The sequence below is a fragment of the Cervus canadensis genome, chromosome 25 (genome assembly GCF_019320065.1).
Source record: "Cervus canadensis isolate Bull #8, Minnesota chromosome 25, ASM1932006v1, whole genome shotgun sequence".
Lineage (NCBI taxonomy): Eukaryota > Metazoa > Chordata > Mammalia > Artiodactyla > Cervidae > Cervus > Cervus canadensis.
In genome coordinates this window covers 13,713,269-13,736,580 of record NC_057410.1, presented here as the reverse complement: position 1 = coordinate 13,736,580, position 23,312 = coordinate 13,713,269, and the positions used below count along the sequence as shown (strand labels likewise).

Sequence of the window (23,312 nt, the reverse complement as noted above, 5' to 3'; positions counted from 1 at the left end):
TAGAAATGTAAATATAAGTAAGACAAAGCCCTGCCTCACAGGTGCTTACAGTCCAGGGGAGGTTATTATGAATGGTGGGGATGGACAGTAAATTACAATACAGTGTGACACACTCAGTAGTAGAAATCTGAGGAATAAAAGCAGGACAGCAGGAGAATTTGGGAAATCAAGGAAGATTTCACTAAGAAAGTAACACTATAGGTTCATTAAGGAAGTGGCACTATGTAGTTCTGAAAAATAAAGTTTGTCAAACAACAGAGAAGTGATACAAATATCACCACCACTATCCCATTCAAGCCCCACATAAAAACATACGCATGAAAGCAAAAAAAAAAAAAAAAAGCATGGGGGAGTTAGCCGGGTGGTGAGGGTAGGGGGGATACCTTCAGGGTAAGTGGCAAATATGTCCAAAATATCAAGTTATATCTAAACAGACTTAGATCCCCAGTCTAAATACATACAAACCATTAAAGTGTATCCAGAAAACAATTTTTTGTTTTTTTTTCATAGATAACTTATTTTGCCTCTCATGATTATATAAGCTATATGGTCTTACCAAAAACCAAAACACTATAAGACATTTTATTAATTCACAGTATAGCATACCCCCAAGGAATAATACCAAGAGATTATCATCTGTATTTCAGAGAACTATCAGAAAAAATAAACCACTAGGAATTCTTTTTTCCAGGTCATTTCTAATAGTACAAAGTAAATAAATAAATAAGCCATATCAGCATGAGCCCTATCAGACTTGTCACAAAAGGAGTTTTAAGAGTTTAAAAAAGGATGTCAAACAGAAAAACTAAAGCAAAGAAGAAAATATATATATATATATAAATTAAAGAAAGAAAAGTTCAATGAAAAAAACCAAGGTAAAAATTATATAATAATTTTTACAACTCATTAGTCTGTTCTATGTTTTCAAAAGTAGACTTCCTAAACAGACACCAATTTTGGTATAGATAATTCAAAAAAATCTAGAAAAGTCACAAGGAAATCTACTCCTTTAAGCATTAGGGGTAGAAATCATCCATAGTTAAGGAACAACAATCAGACCTATCATCATCCAGAATGATTCCTTTGTTATCAATACTACGATATCAGTAGTGTGTGAGATTCTATTCCAACATTACAGTGCAACTCGGTTTTACCTTTGCCTCTAAAACGGCCCTACCTGGTACCTTGGTTTCTTTTGCTTCTTTGTGTCACAACATCTACTACAAGTCTAAGTAACAAATAAAATCTTAGTAGTATCTTTTCCTAAGATTGTATCACTATTTGCATAAGTTGTTCTCAAATGCCTAATAAGCAAGTACATGGAAAGTTTGCTTTTAAATATGTAATTATAATAGAATGAACTTTCTACAGTTAAAAATGTTAAGACAATTAAAAAATACTGTTTAACACAGCTTTTAAAGAGCAAAAAAAAAAAGTTTACTTATTTTTACCAATCTAGTAACGTCTTATTTCATATGTAAACATGAAGCATATTTTTTATTTTCCCACATTATTAGAAAATCTGATGAAGCATATTTGTGAGTGAAAAGGTAAACCTATAATTTTCCAGAAGCTGCAAAAGATTCTGCAAAGGTCTTTCAAAATACAGATACTTTTAATACCAGTATCTACTGAAGAGATTAAAAACCAAAACAATTGGGTTAGAAGCACTTCTAATAAAATCTACTCATAAATCTAAGTATTTAATTACTTTTGAACAAAGAATTTTCAGATTATAACTAACTGTGAAGTATCTCTGAGAAATCAAAGAGTAAATTAACTATCTAAAGTTACTAAGTAAAAGCATAAGTAACTAGCTCTCTTGGGGAGGAATATCATTCTGAAGTTTATCTTCAAGATCACGTAGTTCGAAATGGAAGGGAACATAAATCACTCATGCATTATGCCCTCATCTTCCTGCCACATAAATTTACTTTAAAACTAAAGTATTACAGAAACTAAAAATCTTTAAAAGGTTGTATCTGTTGGTTGGTTAAATATATAAGCAATTCTAATTCCCCAAAAGTATCAGATTAGGTTACAGATATCTTTATACAGTATACTTATAATAAAAGGGTTCTGCCAAAAAACTATGCTCACATTATTTTTACTGATGCAGCATTAATCAAGAAGCCAAAATGTGAGTTTCTCAATTTCTATCAAAAATACAAAGTAATCACAGAAGTCACTGCACTTCAAGCCCTCAAGCGGGGGAAAAAATGAGAGCAAAGAACCTTTTTAAAATTAAATGAGGATCTTACAAAGTCAGGAAACAAGTGGGGCACAAGTTGTCATCTTTTCACATGTATCTTGTATTTTTCCTTTAGGGTTAATATTACACAAGAACTACAAACTGAAGAGATGCTCAACATACAAAGTTAACTAAAGATCTTGATCCACTAAGAAGTATTTCAGGAAGAGAGATCTGAATGTACACATCAAACTGTCTGAATTTAGTCATTTCAGACCACTGCGATTCTTAACCAACTCCTTACACTGAGGATAAAGTTATCTTCCACAGTTGCAAGACAGACGTGTTCACCGGTAACACGTTTGAGAAATAACTTGTCAAATATACTAAGTATTTCCAAACAACACAAACCCAGTATGTAAACAAATATTTACAAATTTCTACCTCCTGCCTCCATATTTATTACTTCCACTTAAGTAGTTTTAAGGGGCAAATAAAGTTGCACTTACGATTCCAGAGGTCTAGAAATTCCTAGTATCAAGCATGACAGAAAATTTGTTCAGCTTTGAACTCCAAATTCAAGCAAGGCCTCCCTCGTGACAGATTCTAAGTACTTCCTACCATTTCACCAAGAATCTAAGGGTTGCTATCAATGTATTTAATGATTAGAAAACGACCAGAAGGTTAAGAAAGGAGTAGGATTCTCTGACCAAGAGTTTTATGAAACAAAAGGTATTGCAGTCGGTCTTCTGGATGTTAAAAACTGAAGGCATCTGCTCGGATTCTAAGGGAGTTGATGCTTAGGTTCCTTTCAAGAGGGTGGCACCCGTGTGTAAGACTTTTATGGTTGTAATATCGTACCCACAGGGCCTGGAATAAATGCAAATTCTAAGACCTTGGAAATGTTCTCATTAAAAACAACAACAAAAAACTCATATTCGCTAAGAACCACAGTTACCAAGAGTTAGAGGCTTTCTCTCCTAAAAGGACCAGAGCCTGAACTAAGAACTAAGTTTTAACCCTACTCACTTCTTCCGTGAAACTTTTCAGTTAGACTGAAGACAGCAAAAGGTGGAGAGGCCCCGGCGGAAGTAGAAACCTAGGGCTAGCAACTTCACAGACCGAGGCGTTTCGGGTTCCTCCGCCGCCCCAGGACTCTCCGGACTCAGTCACTACCAGACTACGGAAGCTTCACCCTCCGGGTGCGGAAGCAGAGGAAGCATCACAGTTGCACTCCTCCTTCCACCATCCACAGCCTTCGGTACCCCAGGGCCTGGCAGCTCCTGAGACCCGTTAGCCAGTCCAGGGTCCCCCATCTTTCACATATACATAGACAGAAACACACACAAGTTGTAGGTGATGGACGTGTATTGAGAGAATGTGAACTGCCAAAGACCGGGGCAACTGCTGGGAAGGCGGCAGCGCCGTCTAAAGCGGGCCCGGGGTCCTTGGCCACCGCCGCTGTCGCCTTCTCTTCTTCCCCAAGAAGCAGCGCGGCGGAGATTTCTCCGTGCTGGCGGGAGCCCGGGGGAGAGGAGTCTGGGGGAAGCCCCAGCGCCAGCCGAAGGGACCGGGCCTAGGATCCAGAACTGCCGCTGCAGCTACCCGACTACAGCGACGCTTTACGTCCCGTCCACCACCCTCCCCATACACACCCCCTCCCTCCCTCCACCGCCACCACCCCCCCTTCCCCGCCCGCTCCGCTCTCCCTCTCTCGATTGGAGCCGAGACAAAAGCAACGGGAAGCGGCGGGCCGGGACGCTGCCCGCGGACCCCGGGCGCGACCGGCCCGGCCCCGAGGCATTCCCCCGCCTTGCGAGGGCCCCGAATCCGCCGCTCCCGTCGCGCGCCCCGCTGCCAGACTTCCGAAAATTTGCCAAAAACTCACCGCATGAATTTTCTTGTCCCGCGGATCCAAGATGGCGACGTATCCACCGCGGAGGCTGCTGGGAGCAAGACCTTTACCCTCTGACCCCCGCCGTGACCCCCGCCGTTCCGACTTCCCTCCAGGCGGCGGCGGAAGGTGGGAGCGGCGATTGCGGACCGGACAGAGTTGGGGGTGGGTAGACTGCTTCTCGCGCGTTGGAGAGGGGACTCGGAGGGGCGCTTCCCCCCCTCGCTTTCCTCCTCGCGGCCCCCACCTTCTCTCTCACCAACTCACCGGGAGGCTCGTAGCTACTCCGCAGCCGTTACAGTGAGTAGGAACTCTGCTGCTGCTAGGCTCCCCTGGGTCCAGTTTGCTTCGCGCGGGCCACGGGCCCTAGGTCCGGGGAGGACCGCGGGGTCCAGGGGCGGGGAATGGTGAGGTGGCGTCGGTCCGCCCTCCCCGGGACTCGAAACGTGTTTGTGTTTGTGTTCCGCCCTGCGTTCCCCGCCCCCCCCCCCACCCCCCGTAGTCCGCCTCGTACCGGCCCTCCCTTCTTCTGCTTCCTGAATCTCATCTGATCGCTGTTCAGTTTTCTTCCTTCAGACCCCGAAACCTCCGGTGCTTGCGCGCGCGCTTCGAGGGACCAGCAGCACGTCACCATCACTTTTTGAGAAGTGAGTGATCGTCAGCCGAAACCGTGGGTATTTGAACTCATCACGCTTCCTATATTATTATTTTTTTTAACTTGTTGGGAGGGAGCATATTGAGGGAGGGGGCAGGTTTTTAAAACTGTTGGGTGAGCTTTCCTGAATCAGATTTATAGCATTTTCTCCCTCTCACTCCCCAATGCCCACGTAAGCTGGAGTGACAGCCTGGGCTATCAGCAAGACCATCTGAAATTACGGTGGCTTTTTTGGAAACTTGGCAGAGTCTCTGCTTCCCAGAAAAATAATTGTAACTCAAACTAAAATTAGTTTTATTTTCTTTGAAATAATAACTCTCTCTCTATTCGTTTATATATTGCTCAACTCTTCCCTTTTGCTTGGTATTTTTGGACCTGAAAAAGAGCATTTGCATGTGTATTAGGAGTCGTATCGTTTCATAAAGTGAAAATTGTCACTTACTTTCTAGTTGAGTAATAGAATTTACTAATGTAAAGTACACTTCCTTTGGGGAAAATAAAGTTTCTACTTCCCTTGTTTTGTTTCTTTTATAAAATCATCCTTCCAAAAACTGTAATGTAATTTAAAATTTATAACTGAAGGGAAAGGGACATCTGTCAGTCAAAATAGCAGGAAAAATAAGGGTACTGTGGAATATAGATGACTTCTATGTTTATAAGGTACCAAGTATTTCGATGAATTAGTAGATACTGTGTGAATTTATTTAAACTATTAGGTGATGCTGATGAAGCCAGTAGAAAATGTTTTGCCTGGTTGTTCATTTTATTAAACATTCTGCTTCATTGTGTTTTTTTTTTACTTCAGGAAAATTCAAGAAGGAGCAAATCTTAGGTCCTTCCCTCCCTTTTCCCTCCCTTTTCCCTCCACAGTTCCTTCCTGCCTCTTCAGCTTTCTCTTCAACTATGTAAGATGGTGTGTTAAAAGATTAAATACCTTTAAGTATATGTGATACACATTAATATGTATATCTGTGTATTACTGAGCTTTTTAATTTCGCTATTAATAAATTGAAAGTCTTAACTGATATTTGGAATTGTAAGATGAAATGAGACAAGTTGGATGGATATGTGTATGGTAGCATCAAGTATCAGTTTGATTTATGTAGCAAATGTTGTTGAGTTGCTGTCGTATCTGACTGTTTTGTGATCCCAGGGACTGTAGCCTGTCAGGCTCCTCTGTCCATGGGATTTCCCAGGCAGGAATACTGGAGTGGGTTCCCATTTCCTTCTCCAGGGGATCTTCCTGACTCAGGGATCGAATCCACATCTCCTGAATGGGCAGGCTGGTTCTTTACCACTGAGCCACCAGGGAAGCCCAGTAAAGAGAATGTGTGTGCACATACAGGTGTGCATAGGACTTTGTTAAAGCCAAAAAATGACCCTTATTTGTATCATCTCATATTTACTCAAAGCACAAGTTTTAAATTGTATAAATGTTGGGTGAGATTGAAGAAATCACTTACAAAAGGAGACAGGTCTAATTTGAGGGTTTTATTACCTTGGATATTTTACTGGGAAAGATAGAACAACAGACATTTTCATCCTAAATGTGTATGGTAGCAGTGTTAGGGGAAAATACCTTGATACTATTGTTTTCTCGAGAACATATTTGTTTACGATAAATCCGCTTTAAGCCTTGCTGAAGAACAAGTTTAAAATTGTTCTATTAGTGCTGTCCAATCTTTTATATTGATAAATTTGTAAAATTTATGTAATACCTACCTTAGGGGTCAGTTCTAGATATTAAATAAGCCAACATTTGTCAAGGGCTTGTATTTATGGCTTTCTAATAAGAACTCTTAAGTGGTACATTTTTAACATTGTCCTGTTGCTTCCCAAAGTTTTTGTTGCTAAAGTTGATAATTCTGCCCATTTGGTAGGTTGTGAGGTGTGTTTTTGTTTATTTTTGATTATTCACTTTGATAGATTGTCTTACTTGAAAAATAGCCCATACTGAGTGTGTGATTTGTGTGTTTTTGAAATGTAAGTTGCATCTTATAGAAAAATTGCCAATTTGGGTTGAGAAAAAAATTCCTTAAGGGAAGAATGCATGTATGCATGCTAAGTTGCTTCAGTCTTGTCCAACTCTTTGATCCCATAGACTGTAGCCTGCCAGTCTCCTTTGTTCATCGGATTCTCCAGGCAAGAATACTGGAGTGGGTTGCCATGCCCTGCTCTAGGAGATCTTCCCGACCCAGGAACTGAATCTATGTCACCCAGGAACTGAATCCATGTCTCCTGTCTTGCCTCCTGCATTGGCAGGTGGATTTTTCACCCCGTGTGCCATCTGGGAAACCCAAGGGAAGAATGACTTTATACATGACCATTAATAGTTGTCCTTCATAGCTCAGTTGGTGAAGAATCTGCCCGCAGTGCAGGAGACCCTGGTTTGATTCCTGGATTGGGAAGATCTGCTGGAGAAGGAATAGACTACCCACTCCAGTATTCTTGGGCTTACCTTGTGGCTCAGCTGATAAAGAATATGCCTGCAATGTGGGAGACCTGGGTTCAATCCCTGGGTTGGGAAGATCCCCTGGAGAAGGGAAAGGCTACCCAGTTCAGTCTTCTGGCCTGGAGAATTCCATGGATTGTATCGTCCATGGGGTCGCAGAGTTGGACACGACTGAGCAACTTTCACTTTCACATTAATAGTTGTAGAAAAGGGAGACCTCCCATTGTTTAAAGGGTATAGACATTACTGAAAATCTTACCATGGCAAAAAAATAAGAAAGACGGGTGTCTCAAAATTAACATGTGCTGAAACAAAACATTTGAATCCAAACTTTTCCTGTAGTCTTCCTGGTTTCCACAAGCAGTACTCCCAACAATTCACTCACTTGCTTGGGTGAAATAGTAGGAATCTTCTGTGATTCCTCTCACTCTACTTATCAGTCAGTATCATCAGCTCTTCCTTGTATTTATTGTGCCTTCAACCACATCACATCTGATGCTACCTGCCTATCCAAGCCACCATCATCACTTACACAGCAATATCCAACTGTTTCTGATTCCATTTTTCCTTGTACTTTTAAACCATTCTCTAGAAACCAGCCAGAGTGACCATTTTTAAAAACTTGATTCAATTATGTTACTCACTTGTTTAAAAGCTTCCAGTGATTTCCCTGAAATAGAATACTAAGTCCATTTCCTTACCATGGCCTTTAAAACTGCATAATCTGACTAATTCTCCACACTCACCTTATCCTCACCCTTCCCATTGCCTCCTTTCTGTTTCTGTCAGGTACCAAGCTTTTTCCAGTCTGTAGCAGACAAAGACTGTTGTCCCCTGAAATATCTCTCTCTCTTTTTTTTTTTTTTATGGTAATAGAAATGGACATATGGGCATCCAGAAAAAAGACTATATTCTAGCCTCGTGTAGCTAGCTGTGTGGTAGTCCTGGCCAGTAGAGTATAAGCAGGTATATGTGACTCCCTTCCAAAACCCTTCTTAAAAGATAGCTGCCGCACACCTTCAGTGCTTTTCTTCCTTTTTATATCCTGCATCCTGGAATATAGATGGGACAGCCCTTTGGCATATGCAAGCTCCCTGTTCCTGGAGGGACGGCAGGACCTCAGCCGGGTGAAAATGTGGGTCCTTGAGATCTTTGTAGAGTAGTGTATCAGCCCTCACTCCTTATGTACAGGTACTGATGTGAGGAAAATGGAAACTTTTATCTTGCTAAAGCCACTATTTCAGTTCAGTCGCTCAGTCATGTCCAACTCTTTGCGACCCCATGGACTGTAGCATGCCAGGCTTCCCTGTCCATCACCAACTCCCCGAGCTTGCTCAGACTCATATCTGTCAAGTCAGTGAGGCCATCCAACCATCTCATCTTCTGTTGTCCCCTTCTGTCTTCAATGTTTCCCAGCATCAGGGTCTTTTCTAAAGAGTTAGTTCTTCACATCAGGTGGCCAAAGTATTGGAGCTTCAGCTTCAGCATCAGTCCTTCGAATGAATATTCAGGACTGATTTCTTTTAGGATGGACTGGTTGGTTCTCCTTGCAGTCCAAGGGACTCTCAAGAGTCTTCTCCAACACCACAGTTCAGAAGCCACTATTTAGGGCATCTTATTCTAAAGTTGAACTGATACTCCATCTCCAAACCTGTGCACTTCCAATTTTTTTCTGCCTGAGGTGTGTTTTCTCTGTGTCTGTATGGCTAACTCATTCTCATCCATCAGCTTTTAATTCAGGTATCATTTCTGACCAGCATTCCCTGGCCTCTGTACCTAAAGTAGCTCCTTTTCCCATTTTTCTCACACATGGCCCTCTGTTTTCATAACAGTATTTGTAATTGTATCATTATCTTCTTTATTACTGCTTGTCTGTTTCCTTTCACCCTGTTAAAAATGTAAGTTCTGTGGGAGCAGAGACTATTTCTGTATTGTTCACTGCTTTATTCTCTAAACAGCATTGCATTACATAAGTACTGTTGAATGAATGAGACAGTGAATAAAGGGATCATTGAATGAATGAAATAGATCCTTATCCAAGATTAGGTAGACTTTTTAAAAATAGATGTCATAAATTTTCTTTCAATAGGTAATGTATAAAATCCAAGGTAGGAAGCAGCTAGGAGAGATAATCCAAATTAATGGTATAGGCCCAATAAAGATAAATGCCTTTTTTTTGGTATACATGATAAGGTTGGGCTTCCCTGGTGGCTGAGGTGGTAAAGAGTCTGCCTGCAATGCGGGAGACCTGAGTTCAATCCGTGGGTCGGGAAGATCCCCTGGAGAAGGATATGGCAACCCACTCCAGTGTTCCTGCCTGGAAAATCCTATGGACAGAGGAACCTGGCAGGCTATGTAGTCCATGGGGTCGCAAAGAGTTGGACACGACTGAGTGACTAACACTAATAAGGTTATTACAGAAGAAGCTTAGTTGGTGAACCAAACTAGCGAGTCAAAAAGCACTGCAAACTAATCTGGGGAAGAAGCTCCCACTACATTTACTCCCACTGATTTACTCTGTAACTTACTGGACCTCAGATTCTTCATCTAAAATATAGGGAAGAATCTTAAGCTTTGAATGGTAATACTATAAAAGTTTAATTGTAAGTCCAACTTAGGAGTGACCTGACATGTTAAACATTAATTTGGTCTTCAGGTATTATTTTAACAGGTGATCATGTCTTGATAATACTGGCAAGGGATCAGAGAAACAGGACTTGTTACACTGCTGAGAGTGTAAATTGGCATATCTCTAGTATGCAGTTTGGCAGTATGTATCAAAAGCCTTGAACATATGCCTTTGATCCTGCAGTTCCTCTTCTAGAAATGTATCATAGAAAATAAGAATATGTGTAATAATTGGATTGCAAGAATATTCATTATTGCACTGTTATTAGGATATTAGTTAAATTAAGCTCCATGCATACAACAGAACAGTATTGTCATTAAAAATGATGTGGAAGAAATTTTATTGACCTGATATATAAAGTATGAAGGGAAAGTTTTAAAAATATCCAATTTTATAAAAAAAAGTTTGTAAGTCTTGCAAAGACCCAACAGGATATGTACAAGTTATTAATTCAGTTCTTTAGAAGTAACTTAATTATTTTTGTTTCATTATTTCTATTTCATAGTTTTTATTAACTTTCATAGAATACTAATTAAAATTCTACCTTTATCTTTAAAGAAAAAAGTGGATGATTTGGGGAAATAATATTATACACATACCTGATATACAAGCCTGGTATCTTACATCCTTTCTTCTTCCCATGCCCCAGAACTAATTTCCATTTCTTGGATGGTTTACCTTCGAAGTACTTCTCGGATCCCCCCTTAGCTCTCCATTCCTTCAGTCATTCTCTTAATCATTTCCTCATCATCTCTCATCTGAACTTTGAAAGAGATTTTGTTTAAATTGGTCTTCAGTAAATTTTACCCCTCCTCAGTCTTCCAGACTGCCATCAGATTTTACAGTACACACCTTAAGAGACCCCCCTGCCTAAAATCTTTACAGTGATACACCTCATCCACCACAAGTTAAAAGTGCAAACTCCTTTCCATGAGGCATAAAGCTCTTCATGTTATAACACCTTCCTGTAGCCTTAGGTACTACTTGTGGGTCTGTCCTAATACATGATGCTTCATGCTTCGAACCTTGCAGTTTTCCTTCTGCCTTGAGTGACCACTTCCTCTCCTCAAAATATGTTAAACCAGTATAGTCTTCTATGCTGCTTTTAAAAATATGTCCATAAGGGAATTCCCTGGCAATCCAGCGGTTAGAACTCTGCACTTTAACTGCTGAGAGCATGGGTTCCATCCCTGGTCAGGCAGGGTGCTAAGATCCCAAAAGCAGTGTAGCATGGCCAAAAAAAATATGTCTGAAAAATATTTGATACTTCATTCTTCAGGATGTGGAACTACTTAATTCACCTCCTTCTAAGTGTGAGTTGAACATTGTGAATTTCTTCTTGTAAATAGAATAAGATAGAAGAGACTGTGACTCTGAGACTATGTCATAAAAGGCATTGAGACTTCTTCCTCCTGCTTATTCTCTTGAGTCACTCCCAGGGAAGCCCGCTGCCTTGTCATGGGACATTCAGACAGCCTGTGGAGAAGCCTGTGTGCCTAGAAATAAATTATCCCAGCCGACAAGGAACCAAAGCCTGTGGACAACTGTGAGTGAACTCAAAAGCTAATCTTTGGGCCCCTTTGAGATGACTCCAGCCCTAGCCAGCAGCTTAACTATTACTTCGTAAGATACTTGAACAAGAGCCACCTAGCTAAGCCCCTCCTGAATCTGAGATAATATTTGTTGTTTGAAGCTGCTACTGTTTGGATTAATTTGTTATTCAGTAGTAGAACCCATAAAGCTTCCTTTGGGACTCATCTTATGTGAAAATTTTCTGAACCCACTTTTTTCTTCACTTTCTATAAAATTGGGTTTTGCCCAACTAGACGATGAGCTGCTTACAGGCAAGAACTATATTTGCTTTATCCTTTTTCCCCTTTTTCTAGCACAGTATTGACAAATGTTAAGTCCTCAAAAATATTTTGTCAGAAGGAAGTGTAAAATTCTTTGACCAATTGTAAGCAACTTGAGGGTAAAAACCCTGTATTTTAGCATTTTATCTTCCTTTACACAGTATAGGAAAGCAGTTAAGCAGGTGCCCCAGAAAGATGTATGTGATAAATAAGGTTAGACCTAAGAATTTTATGCATCAAGTGTTTTTAGTGTTAATATGCCCAGCGTTGTACTAAAAAGAGTCTCATGAGTAACATGATTTGATTAGAGAAAAATATAACTAGGAAATAGTAATAGCAACAGGTAAAGCAAACACGTATACCCACAGGCACTGTTTTAAGCATTTTACCTGTATTAACTCATGAAATCCTTTATGATTTCTACTTTATGTGCTAGAAATTGCTAAAATCTGTGGTAGAGTCTATGTAAACTCTGCTAGATCAGTAAAGGGAAGTGAGGGATAGCTTCACCATGTGGCTGCTTAAGTTTCATGTTCAGCGACATAGTTTGGATAGATGTGGATGAAAGGAAGAGACATTTTCAGTGAGAAAGAACATGACAAAAAGCAGATTGCCACAACAGAGTACCAGTGGCTAGATGACTTTTAACAGATTTATTTTCCCTGCGAATCTGTCTCCAAATTTCCCTTTTTTATAAGAACACCAGTCATATTGGATTAGTACATACCTATATGACTTCATTTAACCTTAATTACTTTTTTAAATGGCCTATCTCCAAATAGAGTCAGATTCTGAACTAGCAGGGATAAGTACCTCATAAATTTGGTCGTGGGGACACAATTCAGGCCAACTCAGATGCTGAAATGAGCATGGACCAGAGGCAAGAACTGGCCTAAGATAAGCAGAGGGGTAATGGAATTTATGTAAATTTGGGAGTATTTTAAATGCCAGGCGGAAGAGTTGATACAGATGGCTTTCAATAAGTCACCAATAATCAATCCATTCCCAGGTTTTAGCACTAAATAGAATCCTTTATAGTATTTGTTTTCATTTTATCTACTTTTATCACTGCTCTAATCTTACCAAGATAAGATCTTATCTGTGAATCATCCCAAAACTAATGAAATGTAAGTTTTTACCTATTCAAATCAGTCCTAAAATAAAAGCTGATTCTTTTGCTTGATGTTTCCCCACACTTGCAAAAGAGTCAACAAAATACAATTGACCCTTGAAATATAGTTCAACCCTGAAAAGGTTAAATATAAATTTTAATGTTTCTAATATTACCTCTCATTACAGTGCTTGATAACATGTAAGTCTGGCATAAAAAATTAAACTTTTGTTCAATGCATATTAGAAACAGTAGCTTTTGAAGAGTAAGCATTGGTTTCAAAAAGGAACCCTCTGTCAATTATCTGGTTAAACATGAATAGTTAATTTAGTTCACAAAGACTGCGTTGGTAATAATGTCTGAGAACACATAATACCAGTTTCATTTAAATAAAATAGTTACAAGTCTGTGCAGTAAGAGTGACAGATATTTCGGTAATACATATACCAAAATGCCATTAAGTTACCAAGATTTAATAAAAAGAAACCCATTACATTACTAGTGTTCAACTCTGAAACCTTTAAAATACGAAAGGAATAAAGGCGTTCGCTTTCCTTCCCAGTCTGACAAATTTAGTAGAATAAAAAGTGTTACTGGATCACAGGTTCAGCTTCTTTACATATTTTTAGAAACTGCATAGAATCATAAATGCATAATATCTGAAACAAAATTTGAAAAAAAGCATGCTATACTTTAAATGAAGCATTCACCATTCTAAAATGAGAGTCATTATGATAAATTTATCATAAGACTGCTATCTTTCTGGGGAGGGGGGACATGTTTATTGTACATATTCTTCTTAAGATCACTTTTTATGAACTTCCACATAGATTAGGGTTACTGTTTACTTAGAGAAGCATTTTTTAATGCTTGAGAATCTTTATTAAACTTCATTTTGTTTTATCTCATAATCATGAAAACAGTAACTCTTATCAAACACATAACCAAAATATCATCTTCATCCTGTCACCTATACATTTCATGAAATTATTCAATGCTGGAAAAATACAATGACAATGCAAATATAGTAAAATAAGAAAGTTTGGACAGTTGCTTAAGAGTTTGTCATATAAATGATTTCTATAATTGTGATTTTCCAAAGCTTTGCATTATTTTCATGGCATTTTTTCTGACTTCTGTAAATTTTCTATATCCTCTATGAGTTGTTTTCCAGATATGAGCATAAAAGTATGTTTTTAATATAACCGGTTTTGAAAATAATAGAACAAATGCTTCATCTTAATAGGATGTTCTGTTCTGACTTGGTATTCATTTACCGTTCATTATTCAAATGTGACTGAATCTCAGTTTTGTACTCACATTGTGTTTTATTGTCGTTTAGTTCTCGAGAAAGTACATGATGTAGGTATAATAGTGTAATTTCTCCCATATTCTTGAGTGCCACATGTATGTGAGAGACACCCAGTGTAAACTTCTAAGCCAATCTTATCTTTCAGGTATCCTGTTCTTATATTGAATTTCTCTCTTTTTATTATTCATCACCTTTGGAATTGATAGCAGCAATATTAAAGCCACTTAATATTCTCAGCTGAACATTAAAGATGTTATTACTCTCAAGTGTTTTTATGGGTCGTGCATGCATGCTCACTTGCTTCAGTTATTTCTGACTCTTTGTGACCCACTGGACTGTAGCCTGCCAGGCTCCTCTGTCCATGGGATTCTCCAGGCAAGAAGACTGGAGTGGGTTGCTGTGCCCTCCTCCAGGGGATCTTCCCAACCCAGTGAGTGAACCCATATCTCTTGCATTTCCTGCATTGCTGGAGATGCTTTACCACTGAGCCACTGGGAAAGCCCTTATGGGTCATTATCATCTAAAAAATAGGTGGCCTGAAAATAAAAACCAAGCAACCAATGAGAAGAATATGAGATCCTTGGAAACCATATAGTGGCTGTGACAAACCAATCAGCTCAAGAAAGCCTAAAAAAAAAAAACCAGTAATTAGAAAATAGAAGGTCAGTATTGGCCTGATAATAATTACAGCTACAACTGGGCATCTGCAAAATTGCAAACACCATAATTACATAATTTAACTCAATCTGCATAACCTGAGATAGCTAGTACTTGCACTTTACAGAAGGGAAATGGGGGCTTTAAGAGGCTTTAAAAGGGAGGTCTTAGATTACATAGATTGTTTCTAACTTCAGAACCTGTCTTCTTTTTGTTGTTAATAAATGTAATTTTAATATTGTATGTAATATTTTTATGTATCTTTTTCTAGAGTGGGGGCTCATAAGATTTTCTGAGGGGTCCTAATGAAAGAAGTCTAAGAACCACTAAAACTCACTATGAGTTCAGTGTTGTTACTGTGAGGAAGAGAGTAATGCTAAGAAAGTTTTGGCTTAGTCATTCAAACAAATAAAGGTGGAGAAGCTAAGTAGATTGTGAAAGTTCTGATTCAGCTAACATTTATTGAATTTCCATTTTGCATCAGCTATACAGATTGTATAATACTCTCTCAATCTTGAATATATAGAAACACCTTGTAAGAGTTGTGTATACCCAGTGAGAGAAATTTGGAGAAGGAAATGGCAACCCACTCCAGTATTCTTGCCTAGAGAGTCCCATGGACAGAGGAGCCTGGCAGGCTATAGTCTATGGGGTCGCAAAAGTCAGACATGACTGAGTGACTAAGCACAATGTGAGAAATTATTTTTATTATACAGCAGAAAACTTGAGGTAGGCCTGTGCTGATCAGTTCAGCTCAGCCGCTCAGTCGTGTCCGACTTTTTGAGACACCATGAACCACGCACGCCAGGCCTCCCTGTCCATCACCAACTCCCGGAGTTGACTCAAACTCCTGTCCATTGAGTCGGTGATGCCATCCAACCATCTCATCCTCTGTCATTCCCTTCTCATCCTGCCCCTAATCCAGCCCTCAATCCTCCCTTTCCCAGCATCAGGGTCTTTTCAAATAAGTCAGCTCTTCGCATCAGGTGGGCAAAGAATTGGAGTTTCAGCTTCAACACCAGTCCTACGAATGAACACCCAGGACTGATCTCCTTTAGGGTGGACTGGTTGGATCTCCTTGCAGTCCAAGGGACTCTCAAGAGTCCTCTCCAACACCACAGTTCAAAAGCTTCAATTCTTCGGTGCTCAGCTTTCTTTATAGGCAAACTCTCATATCCGTACATGACCACTGGAAAAACCATAGGCTTGACGAGATGAACGTTTGTTGACAAGGTAATGTCTCTGCTTTTCAATATGCTGTCTGGGTTGGTCATAACTTTCCTTCCAAGGAGCAAGTGTCTTTTAATTTCATGGCTGCAGTCACCATCTGCAGTGATTTTGGAGCCCAGAAAAATAAAGTCATCCACTGTTTCCACTCTTTCCCCATCTGTTTGCCATGAAGTGATGGGACCGAATGCCATAGTCTTAGTTTTCTGAATGTTGAGCTTTAAGCCAACTTTTTCCCTCTCCTCTTTCACTTTCATCAAGAGGCTCTTTAGTTCTTCTTCACTTGCTGCCATAAGGGTGGTGTCATCTGCATATCTGAGGTTATTGATATTTCTCCTGGCAATCTTGATTCCAGCTTGTGCTTCCTCCAGCCCAGCGTTTCTAATGATGTACTCTGCATATAAGTTGAATGAGCAGGGGGACAATATACAGCCTTGATGTACTCCTTTTCCTATTTGGAACCAATCTGTTGTTCCATGTTCAGTTCTAACTGGTGCTTCCTGATCTGCATACAGGTTTCTCAGGAGGCAGGTCAGGTGGTCTGGTATTTCCATCTCTCAGAATTTTCCACAGTTTATTGTGATCCACACAGTCAAAGGTTTTGGCATAGTCAATAAAGCAGAAATAGATGTTTTTCTGGAACTGTCTTGCTTTTTCGATGATCCAGCGGATGTTGGCAATTTGATCTCTGGTTCCTCTGCCTTTTCCAAAACCAGCTTGAACATCTGGAAGTTCACGGTTCACATATTGCTGAAGCATGGCTTGGAGAATTTTAAGCATTACGTTACTAGCATGTGAGATGAGTGCAATTGAGCGGTAGTTTGAGCATTCTTTGGCATTGCCTTTCTTTGGGATTGGAATGAAAACTGACCTTTTCCAGTCCTGTGGCCACTGCTGAATTTTCCAAATTTGCTGGCATATTGAGTGCAGCACTTTCACAGCATCATCTTTCAGGATTTGAAATAGCTCAACTGTGCTGATAGCTCTTTTTAACTATTAATTTGGAAAAAAAATGGAAATTAAGCTAAAATATTTTTAATTAGATTGATTTTAATGTAACAGTATTGTTTTGCTGAGCCTAAAATCATTGGAAATTCATACAGCACATACTTGATTTTTGGGGGGATGCTGGTATTGCTGCATGGTAACTCAGTTTTCCCAGCCAGTTTTTAAGGCTTTGTTCCAGAAGCAAGCAGTCACAGCTTTTGACCTTTTCCTGGCATGTATGCACCATTCATTTGTTCATTTCTATTTCTTACTGTATGGCTCAGGGCAATTTAAGTTTTATAACTTGGCTCCAACTTATAAACACAAATGAAAATATGGCATTCAAATCAGGCAAAGTATTTTATAAATTAACCTTCCCTATGATCCAAAGTATAGTTATTAATTTTTAAATCATTTTTGAAATGAAATTTCAAAACCAAGCTTTTTTTATGAGAAATCAAAATTTAAGAACATGTTAGTGAATTGCCAATGACTTGAAAATGTTAAGAGGTTAGGGTTTTAGAATAGCTCAGAACTGGAATTATATCCAGCTAAGACACAGGCAAGCTAAGTGGCCTTGGGCAAGGTGCTAACCTCACTAAGCCTCAGTTTTGTTACCTAAAAATTGCATGTAGAATATCTTGCCTTTTCAGAATTAAAATTTAATTTTAAGAAATGATCTATGTAAATGCTTAGCATAATATATGGAATGAACCAAACATTCAAAAAATAGTAGTTGCTATAATGTGAAATACCATATAACCTAAGAATGTCAAAGAGAGGAGCATAATTATTAATATAACATGTGAAAGGAAAAATGAAAGAAAAGATTGTAAAAACAGACACTCACATTTGCAGCAACATGGATGCAACTCTAGATTCTCATACTAAGTAAAGTAAGTCAGAAAGAGAAAGACAAATACCTTATGATATCACTTCTCTGTGGAATCTAAAATATGTCACAAGACTTCCCTAGCAGTGATTAAGAATCCACACTTCTGCTGCAGTCAATCGCTGGCCAGGGAAGTAAAATCTCACATGCCTCACAGTGCGGCCAAATAAAATATGTCAGAAATGAACCTACCTACAAAACAGCAGTAGACTCACAGATATAGACATCAGACTCATCGTTGCTGAGGGGAAGAAGGGGAAGAGAGAGGAATGGACTGGGAGTTTGTAGTTGGTAAATGCAAACTGTTAGATTCAGAATGGACAAATAGCAGGGTCCTATTGTACGGCACAGGAAACTATCCAATCTCCTGAGATAAACCATAAAGGAAAAAAATATTATTTTAAATGTATATATTGGGTTGGCCAAAAGGTTCATTCAGTTTTTTCCATAAGAGAGCTTTAGTAGCGCTTAGGTGTCTTTAACTTCATTTGAAACTATTCTTATTGTGGCAGCTGTCATAGCGTCATGCATTTTTTTAAAAAACTTAAATCAAAATTTTGATGTTTGTGTAGCCATTTTAATACGAAAGATGGAAGAAAAACTTTCTTCATATTATGCTTTATTATTTCAAGAAAGGTAAAAACACAGCTGAAGCAGAAAAAGTTTTGTGCAGTGTTTGGAGAAGATGCTGTGACTGATCAGATGTCTCAGAAGTGGTTTGCAGAGTTTTGTGCTGGAGATATCTTGTTGGAGGATGCTCTGTAATCAGGTAGACCAATTGAAGTTGATAGTGCAATCAAATCAAGACATTAATTGAGAACAATCAACATACCATAAGGTAGATAGCTGACATCCTCAAAATATCCAAATCAAGTGCTAAAAATCATTTACACTAGCCTGCTTATGTTCATTGCTTTGATTTTTAGGTTCCACATAAATTAAGTGAAAAAAAAGACTATTTCCACGTGTGATTCTCTACTGAAACATAATGACAACATTCTGTTTTTAAAACAAATTGAAGGAGATGATGGAAAGTGGATATTGCACAGTAATGTAGCATGGAAGAGAGATCGTGGGGCAAGTGTAATGAGCCACTGCCAACCACACCAAGGGCTGGTCTTCACACAAAGAAGGTGATGTTGTGTATATGGTAGGATTGGAAGGAAGTCCTCTATTATGAGCTCCGTCTGGACAACCAAACAGTTCCAACAAGTACTGTTCCCAAGTCGACCAACTGAAAGTGGCACTTGAAAATTCCAAAATTAGTCAAGAGAAAAAACATAATCTTCCATCAGGATAGCACAAGACCACATGTTTCTTTGATGACCAGGCAAAAACTATTACAGCTTGACTGGAAAGTTTTGGTTTATCTGCTGTGTTCACCAGACATTACACCTTTGGATTTCCATTTATTTCAATCTTTACCGAATTCTCCTAGTGGAAAAAAAATTTCCAATTCCCTGGATAAGAAGCACCATTCTTTGCTTAAAAAGATAAGTTTTGGGGTGATGAAATTATGAAGTTACTTGCAAAATGGCAGGAGGTAGTGGAACAAAACAGTTAATACATTGTTCAATAAAGTTTGTGAAAATGAAAAATCTGTCTTTTATGTTTACTTAAAAAACTGAAGAAACTTTTTGGCCTGTCTGGTATGTGTATACCTGAGTCACTTTGCTGTACTGCAGAGGTTGGCACAACATTGTCAATCAAATACTGTACTTCAATTAAAAAAGTTTTTTTTAAGGCCACTTGAAAAAACAACAGAAACATAAATGTGCTAGCTGGCTGACAAATATTTTCTGTCAAGAAATAAAACTCAGGTAAAGTAAGAAAGTGAAACATATTCTTAAATGATTGTTATTCATAGTAGCAACTGAGTTACTATGTTTTTGTAGGAGTATTTTTTAATAGTGGGTTTTTAAAAATAAGCTGTTAGCTAATCTTTTTCATTTTTTGTGATATTGGATTTATATTCCTTCCACAGTTACTAACAGAATTTTAAAAGAACCATCACTTTTAAAAGGCATTGTTTACAAGCTTGCTGGTGGCTCAATGGTAAAGAATTCTGCCAGTTCAGGAGACATGGGTTCAATTCCTGGTCCAGAAAAATCCTACATGCCGTGGAGTAACTATGCCCACGGGCCATAACCTCTGAGCCTGTGCTCTGGAGCCCATGCTTCAACAAGAGAAGCCACAGCAATGAAAAACCCTTCCACTGCAGTGAAGACTAGTCCCTGCTCTTTGTCACTGGAGAAAAGTCTGCACAGCAACAAAGACCCAACACAGCCATACATAAATAAATTTTTTTAAAAGACATTGTTTACAAGATAATTACAATTCTCAAATAATTTTACCTTTTTAATGTGGTTTTCAATTCTAAATGAAGTAGAACTTGTAGTCATAATTCAGATATTTTAAAAACACTACCTAAAATATAGGTAAGCACAGTATTTCATAAAACACTTGTATTTTTATATGAGTGAAATTAGTTTGTTGTGGCTTCTAGATTTTAAAAGTTGCTGCATCTGCTCTAGCTTTGACTGGTGAAGGTGGTCCTGAAGGTATATTATCCTCAGACTTTCTCTTATCCTTTTAATGACGCAGCCTATATAATTAGGAACGAACTTTTCATAAACATAGCATGTAAGTGCGCAGAGGACAGTTAATGGCAGAACCGAGAAAAACGGTCAATTGATCACTTAAAATTCAGAAGCAACCCCAAGGAGATATTTTATAATGTAGTGCAAAAATAAATCATGAGATATAACACTTCTAATAATAAGAAAGACCTTTTCTGTTAGCCTCCTCTCTAAAGCTAGTTTTTCCTGCTAAAAGCGAACAAACTTTATTTTTAAAAACAAAAGCCTCTTAACTATAGCTGCAGAAGGAAGAAAAAACCTCTATTTTGAATGAAGTGATATCAAATATATTATTATACTTCTTTAAGCTGAAGAACGTGCTCGTATCTCTTGTTGTTCCTTATGGAAACAAAAATTACAAAAAGGGGAAAGAGGAGGGAGAAGGGATCCAAACCAGGTTCTTCATACCAGTTCTGTGAGATATTGGTAAATATTCTGTGGGAAAAGATTGCATTGTAAAGTAGACGTAGGATTAGTTAAACCAAGTAAAAGTTTAATGACTGCAGTGTTTGTTGAGATTTTTAATATGCAAATATATGTTCCTAAATGCCTTAGTCCTTTTTTATTAACGACTTCAGTTAATACCTCACGAAACCATGAACTACCTACATTTAAGGAAATACTGTGCTTGGAAAGTTGAATTTTGAGTTCCTGTAAACAGACTTGAGGATTCTCTACTGTCAACTTTGTTGGGATTTGAATGGGCTGTTATAGATGTTTGAACCGAACCAAATAAGAAATATTTTCTCATATCCACTTAGACTAAGTTTAACCAGTACTTTAAGCAAGGACTGGCAACATTTAAAACCAATACTATAGTTAGAGCTGAATATTTTTGTAGACACATAGCATATTGAATGGGAGTTTTCCTATAATTGTCCTATAACTATGCCTCAAAACTGAAGATGAAATGCACGAATTCACCACATTGTAAGTTAAAATAACTTTAACCTCACGGTATTAAATAACTAGAGTCACAAGCAGTCCTGTCACTGCTGCCACAACCACTCCTGTCCACTCTTGGTCAAAAAAATATAAGAGATACAGAGGAGACCTGTTAAGAGAAAGCAGTGTTTTTAGATAAGCTATTTCAAATATATAATTGGGGTGGAGGATGCTCAAAGAGATTCATTTCTGAAGATTGGATTTATAAAAGAAGTGGAGACGTTTTCTCTGTTGGATGTTTGCTTGGCCATAGAACTTGGCTGATATCCTGAAGCTGAGGAAAGAGGAATTTGAAGGATGATAGACTGAGAGAGGGCAGGACCAGGGGAATAGCCTTCATGGCCACCATCTAGTGTGGCGAGAATAATATTCCCCAGGGATGGTGTGACTACTGGAGAAGGTAAGCGGGCTTGAGCCATTTTGTCAGTATGAGAACTGACAACAAAAAGAAGGAAGCACTGAAGGTAGAAGAAGGAAGCGTCTGGTAAGCTGGAACCCTGATAACCACCATCAGGAAAGTAGATAGTGGTAAACCCTTGTAGACTCCCTGAAGACTTACTGAAGATCTAGCTTTTGGATACTGTCAGAGAGAGGTCTCAAAAATCAGTCAGTGAAGACTGTGTCCTCATCCAGTCAAGGAAGCATTTGTCCTTTTCTTTTTCATGTAAGGAAGAATTTACCCTTTTTTCACTCCATTCCCTCTGCCACAGACCACGAGCACTAAGCCTGGAAGCAAAGCTGGAGGAAAAGGAGTTGTCCAAGAGCCAGATTTTCCCCCATCTCCAACTAATAGAACTTTACCTGTACTGGGGATGGCTAGATGGGAGGAGCAGATGGAAAGAGTTTTGAACTGAGTAGAGATCAAAGCTTTCAAGTTGGTGGTTCTTTTTTTTTTTTTTTTTAAGACTTTAGATTGTAACTGTTCTAATAAAATGACTAGAAATCATAGAGCATAAGTAAGAAACCATTAAAGGAGCCACCAATCTGAGAAATGGAAAGTTCTACCTTATATTATTGAGGATAGTTATTGAAAGAAAATAAGGATGTTTCTTGTCTCTCAACAGTCTGAGACATCTTAGTAAATAAATACTTTAAAACATTTTCAGCTTAAATTATCTAGTTCTTTTTTTTGATCGAGCAGCATGACTTGAAGGATCTTAGTTCCTTGACCAGAGATTGACCGCAGCCACGGCAGTGAACGTGCTGAATCCTAACCACTAGACTACCAGGGAACTCCCTATCTAGTTCCTTTCAAAGTATGGTTTCCATAATTCATCCATTTCTTTTGTGAACGTTATAAAGTTTTGAAATGTAAAACATCTTTGCAAGTATCTAAGTTTCGCTGAAGATTCTGGGGCCCAGGCAAAGGAAACAACACCCTTTACAGGATAGTATTTTTACAACTCCTTTTTGCATTTGCTATATCAGAAGAATTGGACATGACTTAGTGACTAAACGACGACGACAACCCATCACAATAATGAGCAGCTGTGCCATCCAATCCTGATAGCCACTCAGTCCAGATTTTACACAGAAAAGCAGAATTTAAAAGCAAAGCAGTATGAAGTACTTCCACTTTCACGTTGGCCTTGCTCCCGATCTTAAATGAATTACACAGAATTTTAGATGTGTCTTTACTTCTAATTTTATCAAATTTATAGTTCCACCCAGAAAAGGGCAGAGTAAGTCTAAAACTTTAATATGATTTAAGATTTAATCTTCCAGATCAATATTAAATTTCATTGATATTTGGTGGAAAAATATCTAGAGTATATCTACTCAAACCTTTTAACCATCTTACTTGTGGTTTAAAGCATGAAGAACAATTGCTATTTGGTTGGTTGTTTATTAGTGAGGAACTAATACAA

The 23,312-nt window shown here is 38.6% G+C and overlaps 2 protein-coding genes across 55 annotated transcripts in view; one reads left to right on the top strand and one right to left on the bottom strand.

Annotated features, from left to right (window-relative positions):
• CNOT2 (CCR4-NOT transcription complex subunit 2) overlaps positions 1 to 4,206 on the bottom strand; it is a 124,508-nt gene extending 120,302 nt beyond the window's left edge. For 2 of the 5 annotated variants that reach the window (XM_043447153.1, XM_043447157.1), the window contains exon 1: positions 4,080 to 4,206. Coding sequence is in view for 2 of the 5 variants with exons in the window: in XM_043447152.1 (XP_043303087.1) it covers positions 4,080 to 4,084 (5 nt within the window). In the remaining 3 variants the exon portion in view is untranslated. The remainder of the gene's footprint in view (positions 1 to 4,079) is intronic. The other 3 variants (XM_043447152.1, XM_043447156.1, XM_043447155.1) reach the window with 2 other exon arrangements.
• LOC122427586 overlaps positions 4,082 to 23,312 on the top strand; it is a 33,139-nt gene continuing 13,908 nt past the window's right edge. For 2 of the 50 annotated variants that reach the window (XM_043447164.1, XM_043447163.1), the window contains exons 1-3: positions 4,088 to 4,214; positions 4,662 to 4,732; positions 5,546 to 5,653. In XM_043447164.1, coding sequence (XP_043303099.1) covers positions 4,111 to 4,214; positions 4,662 to 4,732; positions 5,546 to 5,649 — 279 coding nt within the window. In that variant the 5' untranslated portion in view covers positions 4,088 to 4,110 and the 3' untranslated portion in view covers positions 5,650 to 5,653. Of the gene's footprint in view, positions 4,386 to 4,647; positions 4,760 to 5,545; positions 8,246 to 11,170; positions 14,364 to 18,786; positions 19,837 to 23,312 lie in introns of those variants that run through there. The other 48 variants (XR_006265465.1, XR_006265461.1, XR_006265450.1 and 45 more) reach the window with 47 other exon arrangements.